At 47.3% G+C, this 27819-nt stretch overlaps 1 protein-coding gene across 1 annotated transcript; it reads left to right on the top strand.

Annotated features, from left to right (window-relative positions):
* Positions 1-26817, top strand: LOC142817570 (uncharacterized). Its single transcript, XM_075894613.1, has 11 exons — positions 1-126; positions 1200-1275; positions 2220-2305; positions 4527-4559; positions 6118-6219; positions 7330-7431; positions 9185-9238; positions 10755-11031; positions 19416-19591; positions 21817-22120; positions 24685-26817. The coding sequence occupies exons 1-11, from the start codon at positions 1-3 to the stop codon at positions 25368-25370; spliced, it is 2022 nt and encodes a 673-aa protein (XP_075750728.1). The 3' UTR covers positions 25371-26817.
* The last annotated feature ends 1002 nt before the right edge of the window (positions 26818-27819 follow it).

Here is a 27819-nt window from a genome sequence, read left to right on the forward strand (position 1 = left end):
ATGACTCAGCAGGCAAGCGTTGCCACCCATTCAAGCTACATGCCAGACACGCCAGAGGCGAAGATGTCTGCAAGTAAAGCCGGAAAGAGGTCCAGGGCCGTTCTTCTGGTCACCAGTGGCTGCTTGGTAAGTAGCGTGCGAGATGCACAACGCCCTGAATTATGCCTAATCTATCTAAAGTTGCAAAGCCATTCCAAAGGAGACCGTATATAAGTGGTGCAGATTATTTTCAAGTAATTTAGGCCCGTATTCGCAAACCAACCTTCTTCTTGGTCTGTCGGGTTCATTATGGTTCTTGCACCCTTAATGCGCATACATAAAAAAAAGTTAGCAGCGCAAAAGATAACTCAGGTTAGCTTGCGAATATCGCCATCATATTTGTTCATGAAGCACATTGAGGGAACAGAAACTACAAGTAATTGGAGTGATAAGATGAGGTTCGTTTGTGAATACTGGCTTTAGGCCCGTGTTCACAAACCAACCTCAACCTCACCTCGAGTTTTCCTCATCGGGTTTAAGCCGTTATTGCGCTTGCTGAACAAAGTAGGCTATAGTATACTTGAATTAATCTCGTTGTTATATTTTACCCTGTTACCATTTCTGTGCCCTTATAAAGCACGTAGAGAGTACAGAAACTTGAGGATAACGCGAGGAAATGCCAAGGTTGGTTTGGGAATACGGGTCTTAAATTCATGCCCTCACATGATCCTGCGTACGTGTACGGTGACCAACTAGGAAAAGTCTGCATAGCACTACTGCCTTACCCAGTCTCTTTAGCTTGATTAGTTAATAATAATAATAATAATAATAATAATAATAATAATAATAATAATAATAATAATAATAATAATAATAATAATAATAATAATAATAATAATAATAATATTTACGGTTTAACATCCCAAAACTACCATACGAGTCTAAGGGACGCCGTCCGTAATGGTGGGCTCCGGACATTTCGACCACCCGTGGAGTTCTTTAACGTGCACCAAAACCTGAGCACACGGGCCTACAGAAATATTTTGATTAGTTACCCTCTTTAAGAGCGACATGACAACTTCTGCTTGCTGTTTACTTATCGGTCTACAGTATTTCGTATAGCGTTATTTGCTGAGGTGACGTCGTCGAACTGCATTTCTACAAAACCATATAAGAGTGCGCCGCAACTTAACGACTGTGTGCGTTTCACTTCACTCCAGTGTTACAACTGCGCCTACCTCTTCGTCCTGACCAGCGACTGGGGATTCGAGAAAATCGGGCTCTATCAGACACAAGGTATATACCTCATTTTGCTGCATGCTTTAGCGATTGGAACGAAGCTTCACCTCGGCTAAATTCATTGAGTGTGCGAGCTCTGGCAAAGTTCATATGGATAGTACAGTGGTATTGTTAGCAGCCTTCAAACAGCCTATAAGCAGACGACGCGTACAGTATGTGGTTCAAGTTCGCTATGACGTAGTTCTAGACACGTCACCTCCGAGATTTTTCAGCGTCCCTCGGTCTCTGAGGACATGCCGAGACGTCGCACGCTCTTGATCGCGCCCACGTAACGTGCCACTGCCGGCGAACAATAAGGGTGACGTTAAAAAAAAAAAGAAGTCTCGGTACCAAAAGAAAGCTCTTTTTTCTAGCTTTCTGTGACGCCATCGCTCGCATTCCAAACACGCAATTTTTTCACGGAGTATCTTCTGTGCCTACACTATATTAAAATACAGGTTTTTTATGTCGTGCAAGGTTTTGTTGGAGTGGCCTTTATAGAGTGCATGTAATTTTGCACCAATTAGGGTAGCTAAAGTGAATTGTAAGCTGCATTCATAACACTAGTTTACCAGCAGTTAGCGATGTTGTTATTGTCAGATGTTATTGTCAATAAAATTGACGAGTGGTGACACTAAAGCAGCTTCGCTGCTGTGAAAAACATTCGTGGGTCTGTGCAAAATCCTCTAAGGTGACCTTATATTACAGCGTCAAACAAAAACGAATGCCTAAGAGCCTTCCTTGATTCATTAATTCGTAGATTTTGTTATGTGGTTAAATTCCACTGTAAATTTTAACCTATTCGAACTGGCTACAGGCAAAATTATCACACGAACCCCACCTTCAGTTCTTTCGAAATATTGAAACTCGGTAGAATGAACCAGTTTACAGAACTGCGGCTCAGTCATCACAGATATCGTTATAGCAAATTGAATGGTCTAATATTGACTTCCCTGTTTCAGGAGAACAGGCGGTCAACGCTGTGTACAACATCGTGTTCTTCACAAACGCAGCGAGTGACGTCATCCTCATATTCAGCATTTACTTTGTGAGAACGCTTTTCGTGTTTTCTGTACTTGTGTGCCAAAGCTACCTCGATCTTACTTCTTAAAGAACCTAGCTTCGTTACAAATGATTGCCATGTCGTTAACGATTCGCTCAGCTAATGACGCACTTCGGAACAGACACTGTACATGCTTCAAGCGCCCTCAGGAAAAAAAATAATTAACAACAATAAAAAAAGCCGTTGTAAATACGCATTCCAAGTCAAACGACGTCTCTATGTAGGAACGAGCACGACAAATCCCTATGGTCTATTAAGGGCTAGCAGTAGTTAAGAAATAACAAATCAGGCTAGACGAAGCAATTGGTGCCGCCGCTACTCCGCGGCAGCTTTCAACGAATGTTCCATTATGAAAATTGCCAAGCCTCTTTGGGCCGCAAGCCCAGCGCCGTGCTCTGCGCCTAACGCCAACAAAGACTATAGCGACCCTCGTGTGCAACCATCTGCGTACCAGTGCCACGCCAGCGGGAACCTCCACACAAGAACTGTGGAGGCGAGGTGGACTCCCCGCTGTTCTTTCCCTCTTCGTCGTGTAAGCATCTGACTCCACTAACACGTTGCCCGTGGCGGACCTCTTGGAGGAGGGGAGGGCATGATCAGAGATCGCGGCTCCAACTATAGGCTGGATTACGTGGGCGCACCACCACCCATATCGTCGAGGCACCTGGATCATAAAATGGACCGAAAACTTCTCTGCCTGGCGTGCAAGGACCTGCTCCTTAGCCGCGGCATCCCCATACGCTGGACTACAGAGGGACGCAAGCACCTCCTGCCAATGTTGCCTTGTTCAGTCTGGTTCTGTCCCAGAGAATGCGTTCCTATTGCCAGCGCTTCTGAGTCGTCAGATTACAGAAGCTTACCATTCTCCCAGCCATTCCGCCACTGTTCTGTTCACATAGCGAACTATGGTGTTAGCCTTCCTTGGGAACACACCATGGCAGAGTGGGCCAATATCCATTCGTGTGATCTTCATTCTTTTTTTTTTCCCGAGGTACTTCGCCCCCAGACACTGGGTTACAGAGGCTCGCCACCACCTCCGGCGTGGATACAACCGGGTACCCGGACAAAGAACACACCCATAGAACTTGATGCGATATACAAGATGTTTTTTTAGACAATACAAAATAAAAGAAGTCCTAGGACAGTAAGGCTTAAGTTGTTTTCACACGCGAACTCCACGTCGGGGTGAAAATACGTTGCCGCAGTCAAAGTGACACTGTTGCGATGAATTAACAAAAACGCATTCGGTATACCTTCATAATTATTCATTTGAGGGCACCCCTAATTCTTTGTTGCTGTGCGTGTCAATTCATAACATGACCATTTTTTTAAGAAATCACGTAAGTGGCACGTAATTAGAGACCCTTTAATCAAATTTTGAGGCCGACACCTAAACTGACTGCGCCCGGTGCGCAGAAAACACCACCGCTGTGTTACGTCAGACTGGAAGAACAAGTGACAAGGAAGTGCCCCATTCTGTTGAAGGTGCATGCCGGCCAAATCTCATCGGCAAAAGTGGCAATCTCATTTGTGCCAGTGAACTGCCTCACCTTTTCGTGTACTGCTTAGTACTTATCTGTTTCTTTGGAGTTTGCTGAAAAAAAAAAACGATGTCAACGTTGTCGTTCCCTGTGAAGCGTAATGCTTAAGACTAACTGCTGCAGCGCTTCTTCTTGTAGACAGGCGAAATAGTTTTTCACGCCTGTGACAGACAAGCACACTGCAAATCACAAGTGATCAGTGTGCCATTTGTATGTTTCAGAATGATTGTCTGTTTGCCTGACGAGATTCTGCTTCGGTGCGCCTTCGTATAAATTTCGTTGCTCTCTTGTCAAGGCGCCTTCTGTGCGCCTGGTGGGATCAGTTTCGGTATCGGCCTTAAAATTCGACGATGAATACCTCTATTGACGCGCAAATTTTTGCGATTTCTGAAAAAAAGGTTGTGTGGTACATTGCCACGCACTTCAACTTTTTAACACCAGCCTTCAAAACTTCAATTAAAACGGTAGTTAATAAGTTTTCGTTAATTAGTCCAGTAAGAATAATTTTAGCTGCGGAAATGTATTTTGCACCGACACAGAGCTCATGTGCGAAAACGAAAGGAGCCGGTTTGTAAAAATTTCTGTTGTCTGAAAACACCCGCAGACTGATGCATAAGGCATGAGACAGGCTCACTGCGGCTTGATGTTTTTTTTTTTGCTTACAGAAAGAGTGTACCCACGCCGATTCCGAAAGTCGCGTAAGTATGCATCGAAATAATTTTTAGTTGACTGGACATGTCACTTGAGAAGCACGGCAGTGGTGTACTTGACCTATCCTAATTGATTTAATGTCCTGACGAAGTATGTAATAGGAGGAATAAAAAATAACAGTCATATGTTTCTTTTTGCTCTCGCCATGTTAATATTTAAATTTGGTAAATCGAAACTAAAGGGCGAAATAAATGTATGCCCTGAAGCACCTTCTAGTGTTTGCAGAGAAAGTGGTGTAAAACACAGATGTTCACCCCCGGTTCTTAACACTCGTCTATTCCGGCGAGTCTGCTTCAACCGTTGAACCATTAAAATCTGGTAATGCAAGCACATGTTATGCCGCATGCTATAGGGCGGGTTGTGCGAAACCTCACGCTGGAGTAAAACTACATGCGGGAGATCAGTAGGTACCAGGACCACAATATGTTTAAGAAAAATGGGTGTCCTTGTTTTTATTTCGAGTCAAAATGCAGCCACCGTGACTGGCAATCAAACCCATGACCTCGAGTTCAGAAGCGTGACAAATTAAACGTTTATCAGGACGGCAGGGCGGGTATATACTCTACTCTGGTATGTGTCTGGTGCGTGATATGAAGAGGAGGAAGTTTAAAACTTTATGTGAATTAGAGGTCCTCGGTGGTGTTGGTCCCACACCTAAAGCGCTAACTACACATACGCATTACGACGCGTCAGCGCTTGGCATGTAGACACGACGTGCTTATGTTAGTTGTTAGTAAGGAAAAGGAAGAAGGCACCTAATTTCTGTCTGCCTATAGGCGACACGGCGCAGTGCCTTATAGGGGTGGGGGGAAGGAGGGATAAAATGAATAGAAGGAAATATATGAAGAAATAGAGAGGGAAGCGACGGAAAATAGGAGATAGGAAAGTGGGAATCCACTTTTCTATCTCTCCGAGTATTTTCGAAGCAGTCCAAGAACGGGGCACCGCAATGGGAGAGCTGCACGGCGTCAGGAGACCGCGGAGGGCGAACCAGTCGGCGGGAGCTACGCTGGCGTCGGAGATCGCGAGGGCACGACCTTCCAGCTTGAAATTCTGCGAGTGAATCCACGTTCCTATGGAGTGAGAGGGCACGCTGTTTCGTGTAGTCGCACGCTCTTTCTCTCCTTAGGAGAGAGGGCACGTACGCCACATGCTAGCGCGCCGTAACCAATACGTGTGCTTACGGCTTAGCGTCAGCCAGTAGCCATTCGGCTCTGGTGGCGTTATCGGCCCCGTAATTAGCCCAGAGCTGTTCTTCCGGATCTGTTCTGGGCAGCACGGCCTCCCATTGCTCATCATCAATAATTGTGCATTCTATCGGACCGCCTTTGAGCAGGCCCAGAATATGCGGGGTTGCTCAAACTTTCCTTGCACATTTTACACCTGCCAGAATACTGAGAATACTGACCATGGTAATAGTATGGTGACTATGGGATACCGGGTTCGGTAGATGCAAGTTCGTTTGCAGATGATGAGTCCTTGCCTTTGCGGCTCCTTCGTCTTCAAACTGTGCTGCCTCTAGCAGCAGGAATATTCATTGTGCAGAATGTCATCGGCATACTGAAGATGTTCATCGCCTGGAACGCCGTCACCATCTTCCTCTGCTGGATCGCTGCCTGCATTCAAGTCTGCTACAGACACAGCCAGGTGAGCGTTTCGGGGCTTTATCCCTGTGTGCGTTCGTATTCCTGTACGCCTTTCTTGCAAGACGTTATCGGCTATGACAACGCAGCAACGGCGCGTGCGCCTGTCTGTCCTGTGGCTGCAGCGGATATTGTCTCGTGGCAGGGACGGTGAAGAAGTCAGTGGTAGGACTCAGCAATATGGAACTCTTGATTATGCGAACTTGTGAACTGACCATTAAAGGTGAATGTAATTATAACTGGGTTTTACGCCCCAAAAGTGCGATAGGTCTCCGGAAATTCCGACTATCTCATGTTCTTCAACACGTAGTAATATGGCACAGAAGACGGGCCTCTCGCACTTCGCATTTATCGAAATGGGACCGCCAAAGCCGGGGTCGAACCCGTGATCTCATGGTGAGCAGCCAGGTGCCCTAATCATTGCTGCACAGCGGTGGACGAAAGGTCAAAATACAACCAATTCACGCTGCGAACTGACAGTGGCGAGAACATGTAGTCGTTTGCCGTCTGATCAGCAGTAAGACGTGTCGGCGTTTATGCACGTCCATTGACGATTCCAGGCTCATCGTTGACGGCCGCGTTAGTTCCAGAATAAACGACACTGTTTGCGTTGTACGCTCAAGTTTATCGGAATAATTACAAATAAAATGGAATGTTCGACATTACTGTGCAGTGTGCCCAAGGCAGTGGTTGCACGTGTAACGGGTCGTTTACATGAGAGTGGAAAAGCAAGCGTGTGTGGCAATATCTATCGGCAGCACGGCGACACTTCATGGCTAACACTTGTTTTATCTCCTGTTGTCATTGCAACCGGCGCTTCGCGAACGCGTCAAATTGTTGAACTGCACGGCGAGAATGCATGGGTCAGTGACGGAAAGATGAAGCCGCGTGTTTCGCGGCTGCGCACGTCAGACAGCTGCGCCCGTCCGTCCTCAAATTCCTATCTCCCGCGAGGGAGCGGTTGCTGTAGAAACGCGAGATAAATCTTTACCCTGTGTTGAGGTTGTGGCTGCTGCCATCGTGAGGTCGAAGAGCACGCACCATTTCGATCTGCTCGACTGCGCCTGGCAGTATTTTCATTTAAACAGTACGCATACTACACTGTTGGTTTTAGGCTCAAGGGCGTTACAACAATGGCGGCTCGGTCAACGCCACCGTGGAGACGAGCGGAACCAGCGCGCTCGCGGTCAACGACGCTGACACGCCGCACCTGCAGGTAAGTGCAGCACACGATGTCGGTGGCATCCTGGTCGAGCCTGACACGCACAAAAAAGTTATGCATTTTCACTCAATGTTAAAACGGAAGAATTTGCGGAGCAGTAATTCTACTGCCCTTAGCAGATGCTGGCGCGAACGGGCGAGCGCGCGCTGGCCTTCCAAACGTGAAGCTTGCTCGGCGTACATACATGGCAGGGAACCGGTAAATGATTTGCATTGGCGCCCTATTCATTCCTTCGTAGAGAGGGCTCGTCGAAAAAGGGTAACGTGTATTCATCGAAGCCCCAGTGCTGAAAACACGGAAGCCAATGAAGATGAGGGCAGGAGCGCAACTCGCAACCGATTAATTCTGAAACGTGTTGTACTTATATCGAAGATGAGGAGAACAAGAAGCGATATAAAGTGAGAGCTAGCGTCATCCAGATACGAGATTTCCTTTGCACTCAGCCTAATCGAGAGTGCGCTGATACCATTGGTACAGTATTTTGCCATCAAACTGGCCTCGACTCTATCCCGCGTATCCTTATCAATGTTCCAACACAATACTACATATTCATTAAACGGAGGTAGACAAACGAAGTTGTTGCAGAGCACCGACACATGCCCTTCGAGGTAAAAGTTCACTTTCTGCTTCTGCTCTCTTGGAAACGTCATCTCCAACAAACGCCGAGGATTTGCGAAGCCTAAAGATTCCTATAACGTTTAGGAAACTCTTTAGTGCGAAGAAGCGCCAGTGCGTTTTTGTAGGCTGTGCACAGGGCGTTCTTTATCGCTTCCCATTCTCGCGTGGAGAGGCAGATGCCTGAATGCTATGACTTGTTGGAATTTATAGATGTCGTGGCTCAGCCTCAAGCAAAACGTGGTTGTGCCGCAACCTGTTTTTAGGCTGTTGCAGTTGTAGTATCAAAATGTATATTCACTTACCAAAGAGAATGACGGGGAATGAATGGAGCAACTTTTACTCGCATAGTAGACAAAGAAGACACGGACATACCCAAGACCAAACGCCCTGTTTGCCTTCAATTGTTACCGTCACGTTTTGTGTAGAGGTACTACACAGTTTCGCTGTAATGAATCTTTCACGCACAAAAAAACAAAAACATGTAGCATGCTTGAGATTCGCCTTCGTAAGTGTAAGACACGTTGGCGTAATCCTGCCCCGGGCCCATCACTTTCTTAATTGGTATAGCTTTGGCTATATGTGGGTGCCTCAACCGTGCTGTGATAAAACGATCACCTGTGCGCCTATTACGGATTGTTTAAAACTATCCCATAATACCCACTGTAAGGACAGGTGCGATTACACTTGCAAATATACAGCTATACGTGAACATACAAGCGATGCGTTAGCCAATGGTTAAAGCACTGTATTTTTTCTTTTTATTCTTATACGCAATTAATAGTTTGCTTTCTGTGCTTTCCGAATGTGGCAGGGTTCAATAACCAGGAAAAATGCGCTGTTTTGATGGGAGGGTAGCGGCTTGTACCATTTGGTATGTCGTGATGAATGCTATATCGCGAACTGAAGACAAGGGCACAGACTGACCAAGACGAGCACTAAAGCTAAGTCCTTGTCGCCGACTTGAGTTATCGACAGCATTCAGCTATCTTGATTTATGGCTACTGTCTACGATATGCGAAAGAGTTGCGCTGTTTTTTTTCCTATCACGTTTTTTACACAATATATTTGCTCTTATGGACAAAAAATGGAAGCTGCTGCTTATACAACACTGGTGTGCTCTTCGTTACAGACCCAGTACTTTTGGATGGTACTCGTGTTCATCACAACGATAGCTGTGGTGAGGGTAAGTACTAAGCAATGCTTCACTACAGCCTGCGTCCGTGGTTCGTTTGTTCTTGTGTTTTGAGTTCATTCGAGAAATACGATGTGGATTCGAAAAGGCAAGCAATGCAGTGACCTAGCATGGCGTATGATTGACATAATATATTCAGTAGTTGGTCGCAAAACTGTATTTGAAACGGGATGTGCGAAAAAAGTTAATCCATGCAAAGTATATTGCCATCTATAGGGTTTAAGTTGCCGATGTCACGATGTCATTATGAGGCGAGCCGCATAGGGGAAATTCAGGTTAAACTTGGTTACACTGGGGATCATTGTCACACTACCAGATTAAGCAGATGGGTATTCTTGTCTATTGCTCGATTGAAATGCAGCCATTGACTTCGCGAGTCGTACCGCATCATGGAAGCATGCACATTTCTTTAGCTTAGTTGCCTGCTAAGCGGGTATACGAAGCATACGTAGTATACGGGGTGCCAAGAATTCGAAAAAAAAAGGAAAGGCTAACCGCAGTTAAAATAAACTTGGGACATACCGTTTACCATCACTGGGTGCTCGATAGAGTATTTTGTAGTTTTATGTTTCACTTATTTAGTTAACTAAGATTACTTAACTCAAACTATCAATTATATCAAAAGTACTTGTGCAATTGCCTTTCACTTGTTTTGTGATTGGAAACGATTGTGTGCGGCGATACTGTTTTTTCGGTAAGTTCGCTCAAGATCGTAAATTGCGAAATAGGCGGAAAGTTATTATTTTTTCATAGTCATTGTCCTCGGTCCAAAAACCCTGCGCCTGATGTAAATTTCATTTAACTTAGCGATGATAATCAGGGCCACGTGTACGTTTTATTTTGACACCCATATATTTTATGAATGAAAGCAATACTTGTACACGCATTCATTGAATCGCTTAAAAAAGGTTTTCAACACAATGGAAGACAATCACATGGACACACATACTTTGTTTTTTTTTCTTCCTTGCCATGGCACTTATTATTTCGGGCTGCAAGGTGGGTCTTCATATATGCATACAATTTCGCAGTATTCATCCTTGAACTTGCTAAAGGGCCAGTAATTACGCTACATGAATCTTGTAGAGGTTTAACGTCCGAAAGCTCCAGACGGTTCTACCGCCTGGGGCTCTTTAACGTGCACTCAATCTACGAACACGAGCCTCAAGCATTTACACCTCCATAGCAAATGCGGCCACCGCGGTCTTCGGGTCAGAGAGCGCATTAACCACTAGAATACCGTGGCGGGTGCTGCAAGAATTCAGCGCAATGGCTTCTCCCCTGCTCCGCTTCCACACATGGTTGCCTTTAGCGGGAGAGGACGTAATTTTTGTTTTGTATAATGCCTCGGATATCGGCCCACCTTTGCAGGAGTAAATCGTTATAACGTGATGACGCCACCATGGAACGTGATAACGCTTTCTTGCATGACCCATTACAATTTCGCGTCTGATGGGGCATCCGATTCTTTCGCCGCATTGAGCATCTACTACACAAAACAATGCAGGTTCTGGTACTGATGTGCTTCTACGTGAGCTACCTGCGTCAGCTGAAGGAGCAAGCGGAGACAACTCCGGTGTTGTCGCACGAGTTGTCTAGCAATTCGGAGGCGGATCCATGTGACCCGTGGCGCTGGTTCCAGTTCAAGAGGCGCTCCTCCAGCAGGTCCAGGTCGCGACAGGCGCCTCAAGATGGTCACCAGAGCCGACGCAGCGGTGCCGAGGCGCGATCGCTGCTTGGCTGGTTCACTCCGATCTCTCGGCGATCCGTGGCTCAGTCGATCGGTGCGTGCTACTATAAGAGCGCAAAGAAAAGTGTATATTTTGCAGAGGAAAAATGTACTTAGCCGGAAGCATTAGCTCTTCATGTTATGCACCCCTATAGCGAACGGTCATTCCTGAGGTTGGGCAAACAATCTGTACGTAGCACCATCTGTTGTCGGAAAAAGTGGCACCTCTGTAGTAAATGAATGAGATATTTAATAGGGGGGAAAATCAATATACGGTGACAGCAGCTTCCCTAAATGGACTTCTGGTGCTGCAAAGCAGAGATCCATTGTATCATACCAGTAAGATTGCAGTATCGCAATACACAGAATGGCTGCCCGGGCCACACTCCTCGATGTCGCTGCGTTTGCGTCCCTGAGTTTGCGCCAGTCGTCGTTTCAAGTTTCTATCGTGCATTTGGCGGAGCCGTCGACGATGTAAGCTGGCTTGCGCTCCCCACAGGTGCACAAGCTTTGAGTTCAGAACAGAGCCGTCCCGCTTCTTCGAGGTATTGCGTGTAGACCACTTGACATTATTAGTAAGATCGGCAGTTCAATCATCGTGATCCTCGATGGTGAACTTGTATCTTATGAATCGAAATACACGCCATTCATTGTGTTCAGTAGTGAATTTCTCTTTTGCAGCTTTTATGTTGAGAGAAAGCAGATAATGGTCGCTTTTTAAATGTAGTTTAGTGTTTACCCACTAATTGAATAAGCGTTTTAATTAATTTTTAAGTCGGCGGTTGCGATGCGACTGACGCTATTCCCAATTCTGGTTGATCGTTCGAGGTGCGTGAGCAGGGTAAGGACCAAGTCTCTAATCGTTTCCCATAGCTTGATGCCCTTGTGGTCACATTTGGAGTAGCCCCATTCAGTATGTTTGGCATTAAAGTCACCCATTATTATCAACTGTGAGTGTCCCGCTAGTGTGCTAATTTGCCTTAGGAGAGTGGCAACGTAGATACTGTATCTCTAGGTGGACTATATTAATTCAAAACGTACATGCTGCTATCTGAGCGATTGTTGGGGAAAAGTTCCGCAAGAGTGTGAGCTATCTCTAGAATGCAGGTCATGTCGGATTGCCGTGAGTTTCCGTAGTACCGGTATGGCAGTTGCCGGTCACTTATCAGGAGTAGTGAATTCGTTGAAGGCAGCATAATTAGCCAGTTGTGCAGAATAGCTGAAAAAGCCGAGTGAGATTTCAACAGCGAAGGGCGCGAGTTTTTTCACTCCCGTCCTTACCCCGATCCTCATTCCGCGCTTTAGCGCGCAGTCCTTTTGAAGGGTCACTCACCGGGTTTGACAATTTTGAGCTGACAAGCGCAATGCGTAGACGATGTGTTCATGATTACGTCTGTTAAAATTTGCAACGCTATGCGCCGCGGAAATGGGTCAAATTTCAAGATGAACACTGCCCTCCATCCCTTCTGCTGGTGCGCGCCCAGAGAATGAGGGCATAATGTGCGCGTATGAATGGCCCTACGTACACGGCAATTCCGTGACGTTGGTCCTCTACGTAGACGACTCTGCGCTGACGTTGCAAACAGTGACACGTGACATGGCGAAAACGATTGCGTAGTTTATATAATTTGTTGCTTAAAAATATTAAGAAAGCTCTACATAAATAATGAGACGCAATAAGGGAATGTGAGTGTCTTTTTAGGGGCGAAGCTTCTTATAGCGGCACCTATTCATCCCTCGTAGCCGTTGCAGTATGTAACAAATATAACATTTTGACCTCCAAGGTGGTGCCGGTGAGAGATTTCTTCTGGGCGTTGTTGAACAATAAAAAGTAGTGGTCAATGTACATGCCAATGGCTGCTAATGGGGAATGAGAGACGGGAGCATTCGGCTTTTAGTTAACGCGCACGCTGCGATCCCCATTAACAGCCGTTGGCATGTACATTGAGCACTATCTGACAATAAAGGGTTGCTCCATTATACTCGCTGGGTGTAACCTCCTTAGTTTTAGAAAGGTTTAGCGAGCGTTGAGCCGCAGTGCCATGAATACAATGAACTAGTATATACCATGAATGAACTCGAGGTGGTTAAAGGTGGGAAGTACATACGAAGCGCAAGCCGTAAGAAAGTAAAAGCCGAATTTTCCTGTCTCTCATTTCCCATTAGCAGCCATTGGCATGTACATTGAGCACTATCTGACAGGAAAAGGTTGCTACGTTATACTCGCTGGGCGTAACCTCCTTGGTTTTAGAAAGGTTTAGCGAGCGTTGGGCCGCAGTGCCATGAATACAGTGAACTAGTATATACCACAAACTCGAGGTGGTTAAAGGTGGGAAGTAGACAAGAAGCGCAAGCCGTAAGAAAGTGTGCGTGTGCCATCTCTCGTTTAGTCCTTGAAATGTCCGCTGGATGGCGGTGCTTCTATATGGGGAATATATGACGAAAAGATGAGAGATGGTGGTACTTAGTGTGTTGAGTAGATGGACGAATGGACACAGAGACAGATGCATGGATGGACGCAGGGGCGGATGCATTGATGAACGCAGGGACGGACGCATGAACAGGTGCACGCACGGATGGGCGGATGGACGCATGGACGGTCAAACAGACGGACGCATGGACGGACGGAAGCAAGAACGAATGAACGGACGAATGCTTCGCCCCACTCTTCATCATTCACTCCGTTGATATGCTGCCAATTTTTTTTTTTGATGCGGGGCTAATGTGTCGGCGTTTCGCATGCGTTCGTGTCCCCGCGGTCAGCGTATCGAAAAGACGACTACCGTGGAACGCTCCTACGCGTTCGCGTACTCATTGTACTGATATATTCTACCGCGTCTAAGCCAGCGTTTCCAAACCACCCAGAAAACCACAAAATAACGCTGGTAAAAAACTCCCAAGCATTTCCCCGAGGGTGAACATTGTTAAGTGCGAATAAACGGGGTGATGGTATGACTGGTATTTATTAATTCGCACTATTATATTTATTAATCACACTATGGCGCCTTTATGGTGTAATGGTTCCTGGGAATCGCAATTTGATCACACGGGGGAGTTTACGTTAACTCACTGGCGAATGCCAACGGATTTTAACTTTACTCCCCCTCATGACCCGCTCTCGACGGGAGACTGAGAGAGAAGGCGGGCGCGCGAGAGAGAGGGGTGCGCGCGCAGCTGCAGCGAGCGAGGAGAGCGGAGGAGCGAGCGAAGGGGGAGGGGGTATAAGGCGCGTTACTGACACCGATATCAGCGTCGCGTCCGTGGATTATTCGGTAGAGCGTCTGCCTGCGGCCCGCCAAGTCCTCTTTCTTTTAAAGATAGAGAGAAGACTGCGGACGACGCCGACGGCGGTAGATAGTTTGGGGCCGCTTATAAAGTGTATTCACACTTAAAAAAAAAGCGCCCGCGTGCACGGTGGTTGGGCTTGCTCGCGCACGTCATGCGCACGTGACCTTTTGGTCGGATGCCGGAGATGGTGGGAAAGAGATTTGGCTTGCGAAGGCTACGCGGAGGAGCGGCAAGGGTTTCAAGCTCGCCTCCGCATCCTCTCATCCTCGTTTCGTGCCGCTTCAGAAAAACCCGTTTTCTCCGCTCGTGAGGAACCGATTAAAAAATATTGTGGCAAAATATTCCTCTTTTAGGATGACTGCCAGTTGGGCGTGTTGTTAAAGGTTCATGATGAAACAAGCGCAAAAATACACACACTCAGAGAGGACACAGACAAGCGCTTACGATCAACTGAAAATTTTATTTCGAAGCGAACACTAATAAATACATCACACGCATTTACGTCATTCCCGACTTCCCCTGTCATCATCAACGTGGTATAACAAAATATGCACGCGCCCACAACCGGAAACAAACACGTCTCAAGAAGTAAGAAAAGAAAATGTAAAAAAAACAAAAATAAAAAAACAAACAAAAAACGTAACACAGAAAAACACTGGGTTATGTGACGTCCGAAAAAGCATATTCCGCATCTGTTAGTAGAACTGACGCTTGGCTGACGCAACTGTCCCCTCCTTTCCTTATTCTATACGCTTCCAATTTATCTCTCGTCGTCCGCTTGTTGTGCCTGTCAATTATTCGTGTGTCGGAAAATTTCGGTTGGCAGGTGCACTCCTTGCAGTGCATCGCTAAGTGTGAGTAAGGGGCCCCTTTAAGTGAACTCTCATGTTCACGAAGGCGCACATTTATGCACCGACCCGTCTGACCAACGTATTCCTTTCCACATGTGAAAGGAGTTCCGTATACAACATCTTTTTTGCACTCAACGTACCTCCTGCCATGCTTTATGCTACATCTGTTCAATTCTCCAGTTCCTTCCTTGTTGACTAGCCTTTCTACTGCTGAACAAATCTTTGATAATTTGTTTTCAACTGAAAAAACAACCCGCACGCCATACCTTAATGCAACTTTTTTCAACCTATGAGAAATATTGTGCAGATACGGGATGACCAATGTCCGCTCTCTTTCACTCTCAACTTGTCTCCTCTCTTCACCTGTGCCAATGATTGCATTTTTTACTTCCCGACGATTCTTCTCACATGCCAAAAGGATACATTCATCCTGGTAACCAGCTCCCCTCAAGCGCTTGATCTGCGCGGAAAAACTCTCATTCATTGAGTGTACGCACGATTTCATGAGGGCAGCTTTGATGCAAGAAGTTGCAATCCCATTCTTTACTATCTTCGAATCTGCCGAATGGTAACTCAGCAATGGTTTTTCCGACAACGTGATATAACAAAATATGCCCGCGCCCACAACCGGAAACAAACACGTGTCAAGAACTAAAAAAGAAAATAAAAAAAACAAAAAAACGCTTTTTTGGACGTCACATAACCCAGTGTTTTTCTGTGTTACGTTTTTGTTTCTATGTTTGTTTTTCACATTTTCTTTTTTTAGTTCTTGACACATGTTTGTTTCCGGTTGTGGGCGCGTGCATATTTTGTTATAACACGTTGTTGATGATGACAGGGGAAGTCGGGAATGACGTACATGCGTGTGATGTATTTATTAGTGTTCGCTTCGAAATAAAATTTTCAGTTGATAGTAAGCGCTTGTCTGTGTCCTCTTTGAGTGTGTGTATTTTTGCGCTTGTTTCATCATGAAAACGTTCCTCATCGGACACCCAACAACTTTCACAGTCTTACTAAAATTTTGTATGGTGCCTGGTGAGTGGCCTTTTAAGGGCTACAAATGGTGCCTCAGAGAGGCAACCGGAAGAAAACACCGCAGCAAGACGTGGTCGTGGCAGCCTCGGCATCATCATCGGTGCCAACCCAGCAGCAGCAGGCACAATCCAAGCTGGCACGTTTGAAGAAAACCTAGCCACAGAAGGCCAGCAATCATCACTCTGCCACCCTCTCCCCGACTTCAAGCGAAGCGAAGGGGCCAAACCGGAGGTTTCTCGTCTCCTGCTACGGTCGTTGCTTCCTGCAAGAGATACCCCCCTGTCAGCAACACCTCCTCATCTCGTCTTTCAACCGCCGCGACCACCGAGCAAACAGCGCCCGCCCCTGGTGTGCGCGTGCCCCCAAGCATGTCTCCGCACCCCGATGGTCACCACGTCGTTGGCGACCTTTCACCGAGTGACTGTGCGGCCACCATCATCTTTCGGCCCGGCGGGAAGAAGGCCCACTTCCTGGCTGCATCGAGGGATGCCGCCTTCCTCTGGGGATTCCCAGCCACCCAGCGTGTGCGGATGAATTTCCAGCGCAACCTGGTTTCAGTCGACACTCACCCTTCCGCCGATCGGACCACGCTACTCCAGGTCGGGACGATCTGCGAGACCAATGTTCGGGCCAAACAACTGGACCTGAACACCTGCGTTGGCGTGGTTTTTGGAGTGGACCCAACAATGTCCTTCAAGGACCTCACCGCCAACATTGCGTCACCTGGGCCACTCGTGTCTGGTGTCCGCAGAGCCTAACCCTCATCTGCCTAACCCTCATCTTCGCTGGAACCACCGTCCCCCCGGGTACACTGCTTTATAAGCAAAGACGCGCTGTTCGTCCTCACTAACCCCGGGCCCTGCAGTGCTCCCATTGCGGCCTCTTCGGGCACGCAACCGCCACCTGCTCGCAAGACGGATGGGGCCTGCGCTGCGACATCAAGCACACTGCAGGATCGTGTGCAGCGCACCCTCGCTGCATAAACTGTCGCAGGAAACATCCCACAATCGAGCTGCACTGCCCATTCTGGCAACTCCAGTGCAAGGCCGCGGTCATCATGGCCTCAACTTACGGCTCCGTGACTCGCCGCCAAGCCTTAGAACACGCTAGCACTCCTGGCAGCAACGCCACCTTTAAGAGATGCTTCTTCCGAGATGCGCTCGCCGGTACCGGCGGCACGATCTCGCAGGCCGCCTCTCATCCAACAACGAGTGCGCCCATCATTCCCACTATAACGACGACAGCCTCGCCCTCATTCACATCTCAGCCGGCCCCTGCCGTCGTCACTAAGCGTTCCACGGTGACGCAGACACCACGCGCTTTTTCGCAACCGCCGGTTCCCGCCGCCGTCCCCAGGAGCACGACGACGACTGAGCCCGCTTCCTCGTCCTCGCTGGATCTTGACTCGATCGTGATTGGTCTTGCTTCGGGATTTTGTAAGGCGACCGAGACCCTCCCAGTTGGCTTTCACGAGCGCGAGTTCTACGTTGTCTCCCTGCTCGCCTTCCAGTCCATGGCTCATCCGTTGGACCTCTCAAGCGGTGCTACCTACGGACACTCTGAGTTTGGACATCCCCTTCTTATTCTTGCCAGTGTTAAAACGTGCACATCACTGTACCCGCGGGGGAATGGATTCTGAAATGAAGAGAAAAGTGAGCCCTGTAACTGTCTTTCAGGGGGAGGACGCATCAACAGTAGCTTAAGAGGGATGGGGGTAAGGAGAAATTAAAAGGATAGGGAGGAGTATAGAGATAGAAAGAGGAGCAGGAGAAAGAGATGCGCAGGGTCAGCCACATACGGAAGTAAGGAGAAGATGGGAAAGATGGACACAGTCGCAGGGGACCGAGGACGAGGCACCACTCGGCGAGAGCTCTTGTCGGCGTCAGGAGATGGCTTAGGGCGAGCCAGTCGGCCAGTGCTGTACTGCCGTCGGTGATCGCGGGGGCACACCGGTCGGCACGAACTCCAGTGAGCGAGCCTTCTCGATGGTCTTCTCTGTCGACTGCGTGTGGCTTGCTGGTGTTCTCGCGCGCATACATGAGGCAGATCGAATGCGTTTTTTTCCTCCTCTACTCTTCTCTTACCATTTTCGATTGTCTCTTTAATTCCCGTTCCCCCATCCCCTGTGCAGTGCTGTGGAGGTGTCCTCCATAGAGAGACAGTAACGGCAGCACACTTACTTCTTCCCTTCTTCTTTCAAGAACCACTACGTGCAGGATAGCTTGTCTCCTGTAATGAATTTGTCTCAGGGGACTGGTCAGTGTTTTGGAGGTGAAATTGCAAAGATACTTCTACTGTGAGAAGACCTTGCTAGTCACGTTGACCATCTTTTCGTGAATATGGCGCTGCTCTTAGCAATTGATTCGAGGGAATTTCGGGGCTTTTGTTAGCAGTCCTTAACAAAGGACTGCGTAGGAGTCGAGGACAGAACAATTGATGTCGGGGATGTGATTACGTATGTCGCCGCTGCACTATCTGTCCGAGCGAGAGGCGAACCTAAGCAAGCTGTACTGATCCGCAGGTCGAGGGATCGAATCCCTGTTTCGACGGCTGCATTTTTGGTGGAAGTAAAAATGTTTCACAGGCCCGTGTGCTCAAATTCGGGTGCTCTTTAAAGAACCCCAGGTGGTCGAAATTTCCGGAGCCTTCTTCTACGGCGTCTCTGATAATCATATGGTGGTTTCGGTACACTAAACTCCACATATAAATCAACCTAAGTGAGCTGTAAGGTTAGCGAGAGCCATACCAAAGACAGCGGGTGGCTGTTGGTTTTAAGCTGTTTGCTCCCTTGACGTTTTGTCGAATAAAGAATAAAAATCGTTGGGCAGGGGACGTGCGCCTCCGGCAAGAAACTGTGTAGCTTGACCGGCAATGTTTTGCGCGCTTCTTCACAAGGATCAACAGACTGTTCTCAGCGTTGTACGTACGTGTTGGGTCCTCACCGTTAAGCTTGCCTTGAAAAGATTAACAGATTTGCTCATTGAAGATGCCACACTTTCTTAACACCGGCGTTTCTTTGAGGTAGGCTAGATCATCTGCCGAATTGGCTATCTGTCAGCCTTTCGGTGTACAACATTTCAAATGTTTGGCTATTGCTTTCATTGCTCCACTTTTGCGGGGAAGTGTCCCCTTTGTTTTCGTTTTCAGCTGCACTTCAGACATGCTGCCGTATGTTCGCCGATATGTCGATGCGTGTTTGTTTTCTTTTTTTTGTCGTGCCTTAATAACTACACTGATTAGGACTGCATCACTGGTCACCCTGCAGAGCGCAGCATCGGTCCCGAACGCCAGCGTGTCTCCGGGCGAGCCAAATCGCTAAGCCGTGGCGGCGTTGGCACCGGCGGTGCCACGTCTGTGCCCGGTGGGGTGATGCAGCCGGCCAACCTGTATGACCCGGCGGAGCTACGCGACCTGTCCAGTCAAGAGGACCCGCACGTGCAGGTAGTGTTGCCTCGCAATTGCGAAAGATCATTGGCCCGGAGAAAGCGGCTCTAGTTCAATCAATCAATCAATCAATCAATCAATCAATCAATCAATCAATCAATCAATCAATCAATCAATCAATCAATCAATCAATCAATCAATCAATCAATCAATTTTTCTATTTTCGCTGCTATATTAAATAGATAAGTACGAAACCTAAGAAAGAAGCTACATTTAGGTAGTTTGGCAAATCCCTGTCCATCGGTACATAAGCAGCGGCTACAGCATGATTTGTAACGTATTTTTTATATACATTACATGGCTATTGTATATATACATATGAGAAAATACATAAACACACAATGCCATCAGATATGGGTACTTACGAAAAATATTGCAATAGCTTCTTTTCACCCCATATGAGAGTTTCCATGTCAAATAAACAAATAGGCCAAGGCAGCTTTTGTCAGTCGTGGGCATGGGACAATATCTGTTTTGTTTCTGTTGCCAAAAATCATGGCATAAAAAACAAAAGTTAAAATGTAATCACAGGGGCTCGTTGTTGTGACGTCGGTAGTTCGAGGCATCAACTTGTATACATAAGGTGTACATGCTGATAGCGGTGTAAGTGTACTTTAACTTAAAATACATGCTTATACTAAATGTTTATTAATTTAAAAAACTGGGAGCGTCACTGCGCATATCTGAAGGTAGTGGTTAAATAAATTATGCACGAAAGTATAAAACAAGACGTTAAAGATGGTATCAATAATGATAATTTGTTTGAAGGCGTCGAAACTCAGTAAAATACTGCCATTACTGCATTTTGCTTGTAGGTGGAATCGTGCAAGACTAGAGTTATACGCAGCAGCGTAGCACTAGTGCGGGCTGTTTGTACATTCCACTGTCGTTGCGTCTTTCTCTATCGCCACAAGTATACGGTCCCGGAACACTGCACATCCCCCTCAATTTCAACACTTTTAAAAGTTATTGTGTACAACGCTACATTAGTTGAAAGAAGAAAGTCTAATTGGAAGATGGTGTTTATCCGAGTGACCTCCATTTATGTATCTTCTATGCGTCGTTCCTTCATTCGTTCCTTTAAATCTTGTGGCTCAATCATTGGTAGTCATAATCTCAGGCGTACGCAGCTCTCCTCATCAGGAGGAGACCTAGTTCTACCTCAGCTCTCTCCTTCCATTGGTTGAAAATTTGAAGTTTTGAAATTTGAAACTTCAAAGTTATTTCCGCATAATCAAGCATACATAAACACTCATAGACACATGTAAACTATCGGTTTAATAAAAAAAAAAGCTTCGCTACGGTAGCAAAAATGAAATGAATCGATGATGGGGTTAGCGCAGTGATTTACTTTTGGCCCCGAATTTCAAGGTTTTAAGGGGTGAGAAGTAAACAATTCTTGCAATGCAGCTTCAACGTTCTCGCACGTCATCGCCCTTCTCCATCTCCCCCCCCCCCCAAAAAAAAAAAAACTTGCATGGCGTTACCCGTGCAGACTTACGCTGGAGGCATAGGTCCAACCATGGTGTGGTCTGACTGTGTACTTGTATCACGGCCGGACTAGACTGCACTTGCGCTATAAAGACGCGCGTGCAGCTGCTGACTAGCCCGGCCGTGCTTGCATGCATATAGTTCTCTAAATATGCACTAGAGGAAACTCCGACGCTAGTTTCTAAGGAAGCTGCACTGCACGACGCTTCAGCGAGCATGGGAATGATGGGTAGTACACGGATTTGTCTAACGTTCGTACTTTCGGCTCTGGTGGGCATCAAGTGGCTTGAAGTTGCTTTGTAACGAAACGAAAGTCTGGAAATGATCAGGAATGGAACTTCATTAACCTTTTAGGCTCACCGATTAAAATTGGTTCACCAAGTTTATAACCATCTTTTCGTTCATTCGAAACAAAGCCAAAACACAGCAATAAACGAAGCTACAAGTGCGTTCGAGGCCCGCAAGCACGAAGACTAGGCAAATTCGTGTACTACCCATGATTCTCATGGTCGCTGAACCATCGCAGTGCCGGAGTCTTCTCTAGTTAATTTTAGGAAACTTTATGCTTGTACATGGCGCCATCCCTGCAAAATAGGGGGGGGGGGGCGCCCCTCCTCTCTTCTATCTGCCCCTGCTCTGCCGTTGCCTGTGGCATTGCCATGTATATATATTTCGATACGTTGACGTCTCCGTCTTTGGTCAAAGCTTTCTTCCTCCCGTGGCGGCCACAGACAGGCTACCCCCTGCACGTGGTGCCCAACCGGGAGCGCATCTCCTACATCTGGCACCAGGCATCGGCGAAAAACGTGCCTCCGGAGCCGGGAAGCATTCGGCCGAATCGGCTCGCCTCGATTTCCAGTTTCGAGGCGATGCAGCTCGAACAGCTGGGAGGCGTCTTGGGCCGGCCGAAGTTAAGGTACTTTGGAGACACTGCCCGCTACGAAGATGCGGACGATGTTACTTCCGAAGAACCTCCAGTCGCCGATGTTAACCGCCGTACCGTGACCCCCGCTGCCGAGAACCCACCGAAACCGGGTAATTGGCTTCTTTTCTCACCCACAGTGATGATTATTCGTATTTCCATGAAGCGTTGCAACGTTAATTTATTCTGGTGTGTCTGTGCTCAAAGAATGAAACGCTTCAACACGGAGCTTGGAGGGACTCATACTTTCTTTTCTACCTCCCTCAGTTGATTTCATACCGGCGTAATATTAGCCTGTACACCTACGCCAGAGACCTAGTCACCCTGACGATGTCATTCGTAGAGAAGTGATGGGATTATATTGAAAAATTGCGCGACCGCTTGATATACTTGTATTTTTGATGTCGCGTTTAAACCGATGAATACTGTATGTTTTAGCGAGGTTCTGTCGCACACGTGGTCATGTTTAAGTGTGAAGCAGCGGGTGCAGACAAGGCACAAAAAGAACTGAAATACAGGAGAACCACTGTCCTGGAAATTCCTGTTTATAATTGAAAAAAATATTATGCATACACGATTCCCCGAGTGACAATGCTTTTAAAGTTATAATAGTTTTTGATTATCTTCCAAAAAGTTGCTACGGCAGTGGTTGTCCTGCCGTCCTGTCGTGCCCTGTCCTTTTGTGCCTTGTCTCCGTGTGCTGCTTCACAAGTAAACATGAACTATCACCAACTCGTCCAACTTTGAACTCTGCTGAGCACGCCTAGTGCTTGGTTAAAAAAAACATACAACTAAAAGCAAGCGCTGTTGGGAACAGGTTAGTCAAACCTTGCCAGGTTAGTCAAATCGGAGTTCGCAAGCGGAGCCCGAAGTCACCGCTTTCTTTTCATGCAGAGGCCCGCACATTCTCTCTTTAGGGCCGCCATATAACATATTTTTCGTCACGCAAGACATTGGTACTATTGGCTGATAGATACATTAAGAGCGGTGTCTGGATCACATGCTCTTCATGCCCTGGATTACCGCCACGTGTCCGGTGTCGCGCTCTATAGTGAGCTAAAATGACTTAGCGCGCACTGGAATAACTACAGGAGAAGACGATCGCATTTCATGACATGCGCTCACTGTCATGTCACGCGCTTGATTTACCTTCTTTCCCCTTTGTGATCACTTTGTGGCACTAGTTTAGACAATTTTTTTCCGAAAGGATTCAACCGTCTTTTGTATGTCTGCGTACGTGCTTTTGTATGCGGGCGTGTATACATACCTGAAAAGAGAAAAAAATCTTGAGTAGTGATAGTTTGCACCCCCCACACCCTGCTTCCCCAGTGCTACACCAATGTTACCCGAGTGGCTTCCATCACGCCCATCGGGACGAAAGAAGAGGCAAGGCGCATAAAACGGGCGACCTTCACTCGTTCCTAACAGATTGTTAAAATTTTGTGATCTGAGACACATTCGCTACGTTCCTACCAGTAATGTCAACATGTCAACATCGTCAAGTTCCTCCGTTACAAGGTAGAGCAAAATTGAAACCAGTCGGAAAGAGTTTGGAAGTCTCGTGGGCCAATCAGGGAAGGTAAGGCGGTGATACTGAGCAGATAACGTTATATGACAATGGCTATAGAATGACGCCCTCGTGACGTTATGGACTGGCGCGAACCCTGCAATTGTGAGGATGTCAATTTAGCCCCGAGCAACGCAGAAGGTTACTTTCGTTCACCTCAATTTTTTCGCACTTGTCGTAATTGGTACAATATGCTTAAAAAGTACAAGGAACGCCCCTCAAACTTTGCTGGGAATCTTTGTCAGTTGGCTTGATTGCATTATGTCAAACATTGTGCTAAAGAAAGACACGGGCTCCTGAATGTATTCTCCTTCTTTCGGTTTGCCTGCTTCATGTCATTCATCGGCATTCTGTGGGAATCCTCCCTATGTCGTCGAGTCTGCCCTTGCCCCTTCGCCAAGGCTTACGTGAGTGGAAGCCTGGGCTAGTGGGTGTGTGGTCATATTGGCAAGTTGTTTTAGTGCGTGGACATAGGAAAAAACAAAGGCAGACTAGACAGAAAGAGTGCTGACTTCCTGCTGACTTCATTTCACAGAGTGAAAAAAATGTATGTGTTGAAAAGGACCATAAAAACCGAAAAAAGATAAAATTAATCGAGGACCCGTCACACGAGTTTCAATAGACAGATTAATTAGGCTTGCCTATCTTTGTGTTTTGTATAAACCTTGTCGACACATATATTTTGCCGCTCTGCCAAATTAAAGTTGGAAGTCGGCGCTCTTTCTGTCTACGTAATCATTTTTTCCCTATGTTCGCGTGCTGTAAGAGGCATGCAAGCATATGCCTTGCATGTGCCCTCCGTTGTGCCTGGAATCTTCCCTGCGTCGGTCTCAGGACGTGGGCCTCTATTCGAAAAGCGAGCAATTAGAGAGAAATATCTCAATCATATACCTTATCTCCCTGTGGATGCGCCACACACAACTGCAAACTTTGGGTGAGATTTTCACCGCTCCATTTTCCGCCAAACAAATGGGCTTCCCCACAAAGCTCAACGTGTGTTTCAGCGCCCTTCTAAACTTATCATGCGTTACGCGAAGGTGAAATACATTAAACAGAAATCTTTCTTTGAAGGGATTACTTCAAGACGCCCGCCCATTTCTATTATTGCAGTGACCGAGAAAGCCAGCCCAACCGAGACTTCAACGACAACACGGACGCGAGCTGTCCCATACAATTACTCGAGGCGGTTCTCACTGCCGTCTGACGGCTTCGAAACGAGCAGTGGCCCCGAACAGGATGACAAGTGGGGCCGCCTCAATCTTAAAGGAAAGATGATGTCCCTGCTCAGCGGATGGCACGATGGTGTGCAGCCAGAGTCCACAAATTGCACGGCCACGCCATCTTTCCATTGCGAGGCGCCCGCGGTAGCGAACAAACCTGGCATTCTCGAACCGAGACGAGTCAGCTTCGGCGCCACTGTCGCAGGAGGCGCCACTGCACCATGCTCGATTGGGACGACTGAACCTGAGGTCCCGGCTGAACCACAATGTCGTCCCTTGCCTGCGCAAGAAGTCTGCCGTTCGGATCGGACTGCCGACGACGCTGGAAGACTCAGACACGATGACGAAAGGCTGTCAGCGGGTACAACCAGTGTCGTAACGCCCATGAACAGTGGTAGCTCGGGTGCGGAACAATGTAGCACCACTGATTCCCAGTGGAGAAAGGCAGGGCGAGCAGCGCTGCCCATCAGTAGTACGCTAACACAGACTATACAGATGGGCTGGCATTCGGGCTCGTTCGTGTGCTCGCCGGCCAAAGTGGCGACTCGAGACAGTGGGCAGCAGACTGATCCATAGGAGCTGCCTTGATATAAATATTAATAGATAATGTGATACATACCGTAAATACGGTAGATTGAAAATCTCAGTGTTGTGTGGTGTTGATCAGGTGATATGTTGTGGCAGTGGATCGAACTCTTTACGCCAGAAAGGGGGCGACTGCCTTATCCAGGTGGCCATGGGTTTGTGCTAGTAACCTGTGGTCCTGCGCACCAGCCGCAGCTCATCTAAGGTCCGTTGAGAGACCCCACCGTAGTTGGTGTCATATATAAATGGGTGGTGTCCCCTGTAAAAGCTGCACGGTGCACATTCTCGCACTCGTGCTTCCCCACCTTACACGTGTTTGGCGGCAGGCACGGTCTGTTAGCGTATTTTGGAACGAGCTTGATGAAGGAAAAGACACAGTGACGCACACAAAGGACCACAAATGGAAGCGCCTCACTGCGGCCTTGTCTTCATCAAGCGTGTGCAAACATTTAGGATGCTATTCCAACCAGACCAAGGAAACATCCTGCTGAAGTACGTCGCTCTTGCGGTCTAAATTTGAAGGCGTAATTATAGAAAGTTCGTGAAGGCAGTGTCCTTGCACGTTGTTTAAAAGGTGATCGTGGTACTCCTGTATAGAGAAGGTACGCTATGGTACGAAGAACTTCATTTAAAGATCCGGAGAAGTGCCACCTCTTAAGGCGACACGGCGGGCCGCTCCCACGTGGGGACAGTTAGACCCAGCCTAACCACCGCACCGCAGGCTCTCTGGACAGCTCAATATTGATGCCAATATTCCGAGCTCCCGAGAGCCGAGCTCCATTTTCTTCTCTGCACGTAACATCTGCACGTAACAAGGGGCACCGCCAAAGAATGCGTTCTAAATCGCACGTGTCCCCGCAGCGAGGGCACTGCGAGCTGAAATCACTTTGGAATAGACAGTGCATGGAAGCAAAATTCGGATAATAATTAGTTTGTAGCATCCTAAGGGTTATCTGTGGTCTCGTGAGCTCTTAGTGTGGTGGAGAAAATACTTCTTCCCCGATTGAAGTGCTTTGTGAATTCATTAAATGTGAATAAAGTGTCTCGAAACTCTTGAACCCTGTATTGCGGCAAGGCCTCTCCTCCAGCGCGGAGAGTTATTACGCGCGCTTGGGCAACACCCTCTAGAAAATAGAAAGGTCTTAACTCTCTTTGCGTGACGTCACACGATTGGGCGGACTGAAAAAAAAAGCTATGGAGCGCTGTTCAAGAGAGTTTGTCTGGCTGGTGCACTGCGTGTAAATTTTTTTTCTGCAATAACAAGCGTGCATGTATCTAAAAAAATTACACCAGAAAACTGTAGCAGCAGAACATTTATTTGCGAAGTCCAGTTTTTTTTGTATGTACTCGTTTTCAATTACAAGCAACGCATGCAATTATTTGGCCTCGAAAGTTGTGGCTTTCCCCTTTTTTATCAGCAGCGTCGAGAAGTTGGTCGTTCAGCTTCCAACAAAAGTTGTTTAGCAGAATGTTGGTGTTGCATCGCATGATGTGTATAAATTAAGCACTACACTAATTCAAGTGTCTGACTATTCTTACACATAATGAAGTTAGACTGATTTTCACTAGCCAGCAATCGTAGCGTCGTTTTCGTTATGACCTGGCGTCGTTCAGGCATCATAAGCAGGACTGGCTCTGCAGCGAGCTGCTCTACTACAACGTCATCATCATCATCATCATCATCATCATCATCATCATCATCATCATCATCAGCCTGACTACGTCTACTGCAGGGCAAAAAGCCTCTCCCATGTTCTGCCAATTAACCCGGTCCTGAGCTTGCTGCTGCCAATTTATAACCGCCAACTTCTTAATCTCATCTGCCCACCCAACCTTCTATCTGCCCACCCAATCCGCTTCGCTTCTCTGGGAATCCAGTTAGTTACCCTTAATGACCAGCGGTTATCCTGTCTACGTGCTACATGCCCAGCGTATGTCCATTTCTTCTTCTTTATTTCAACTATGATATCCTTAACCCCCGTTTGTCCCCTAATCCACTCTGCTCTCTTCTTGTCTCATAAGGTTACACCTACCATTTTTCTTTCCATTGCTCGCTGCGTCGTCCTCAATTTAAGCTGAACCCTCTTTGTAAGTCTCCAACAACTACAACGTAGCTGTGAGCAACTGCTTTAAGTGCGAACATTGATGGAGAAACCAAACATCTTTGGTCCAGCTGCTTCGCGAGACCAGAATGCTTGTTTGTGGTAGAGACTGTGATCTTTCTGTCAATGGTCAACGAGTACATGCATTGCTCATACTGCATGACCTGCAACGTAGACGAGGACTGGGAGGACGTCCTCTATCTTCGTAAGAGCCTGGCTGGTAACGACATTGCTGTGGGAAGCGATGCCATGGTCTTGATTTCGGACACATTGCAAGTATACTGGTCAGGGGAAACTGTAGGGAAGGTGCTCTGCAGGCGCAGCGTGTTTCCGATTTC

This window comes from Rhipicephalus microplus, chromosome 5, assembly GCF_043290135.1.
Source record: "Rhipicephalus microplus isolate Deutch F79 chromosome 5, USDA_Rmic, whole genome shotgun sequence".
Taxonomy (NCBI): domain Eukaryota; kingdom Metazoa; phylum Arthropoda; class Arachnida; order Ixodida; family Ixodidae; genus Rhipicephalus; species Rhipicephalus microplus.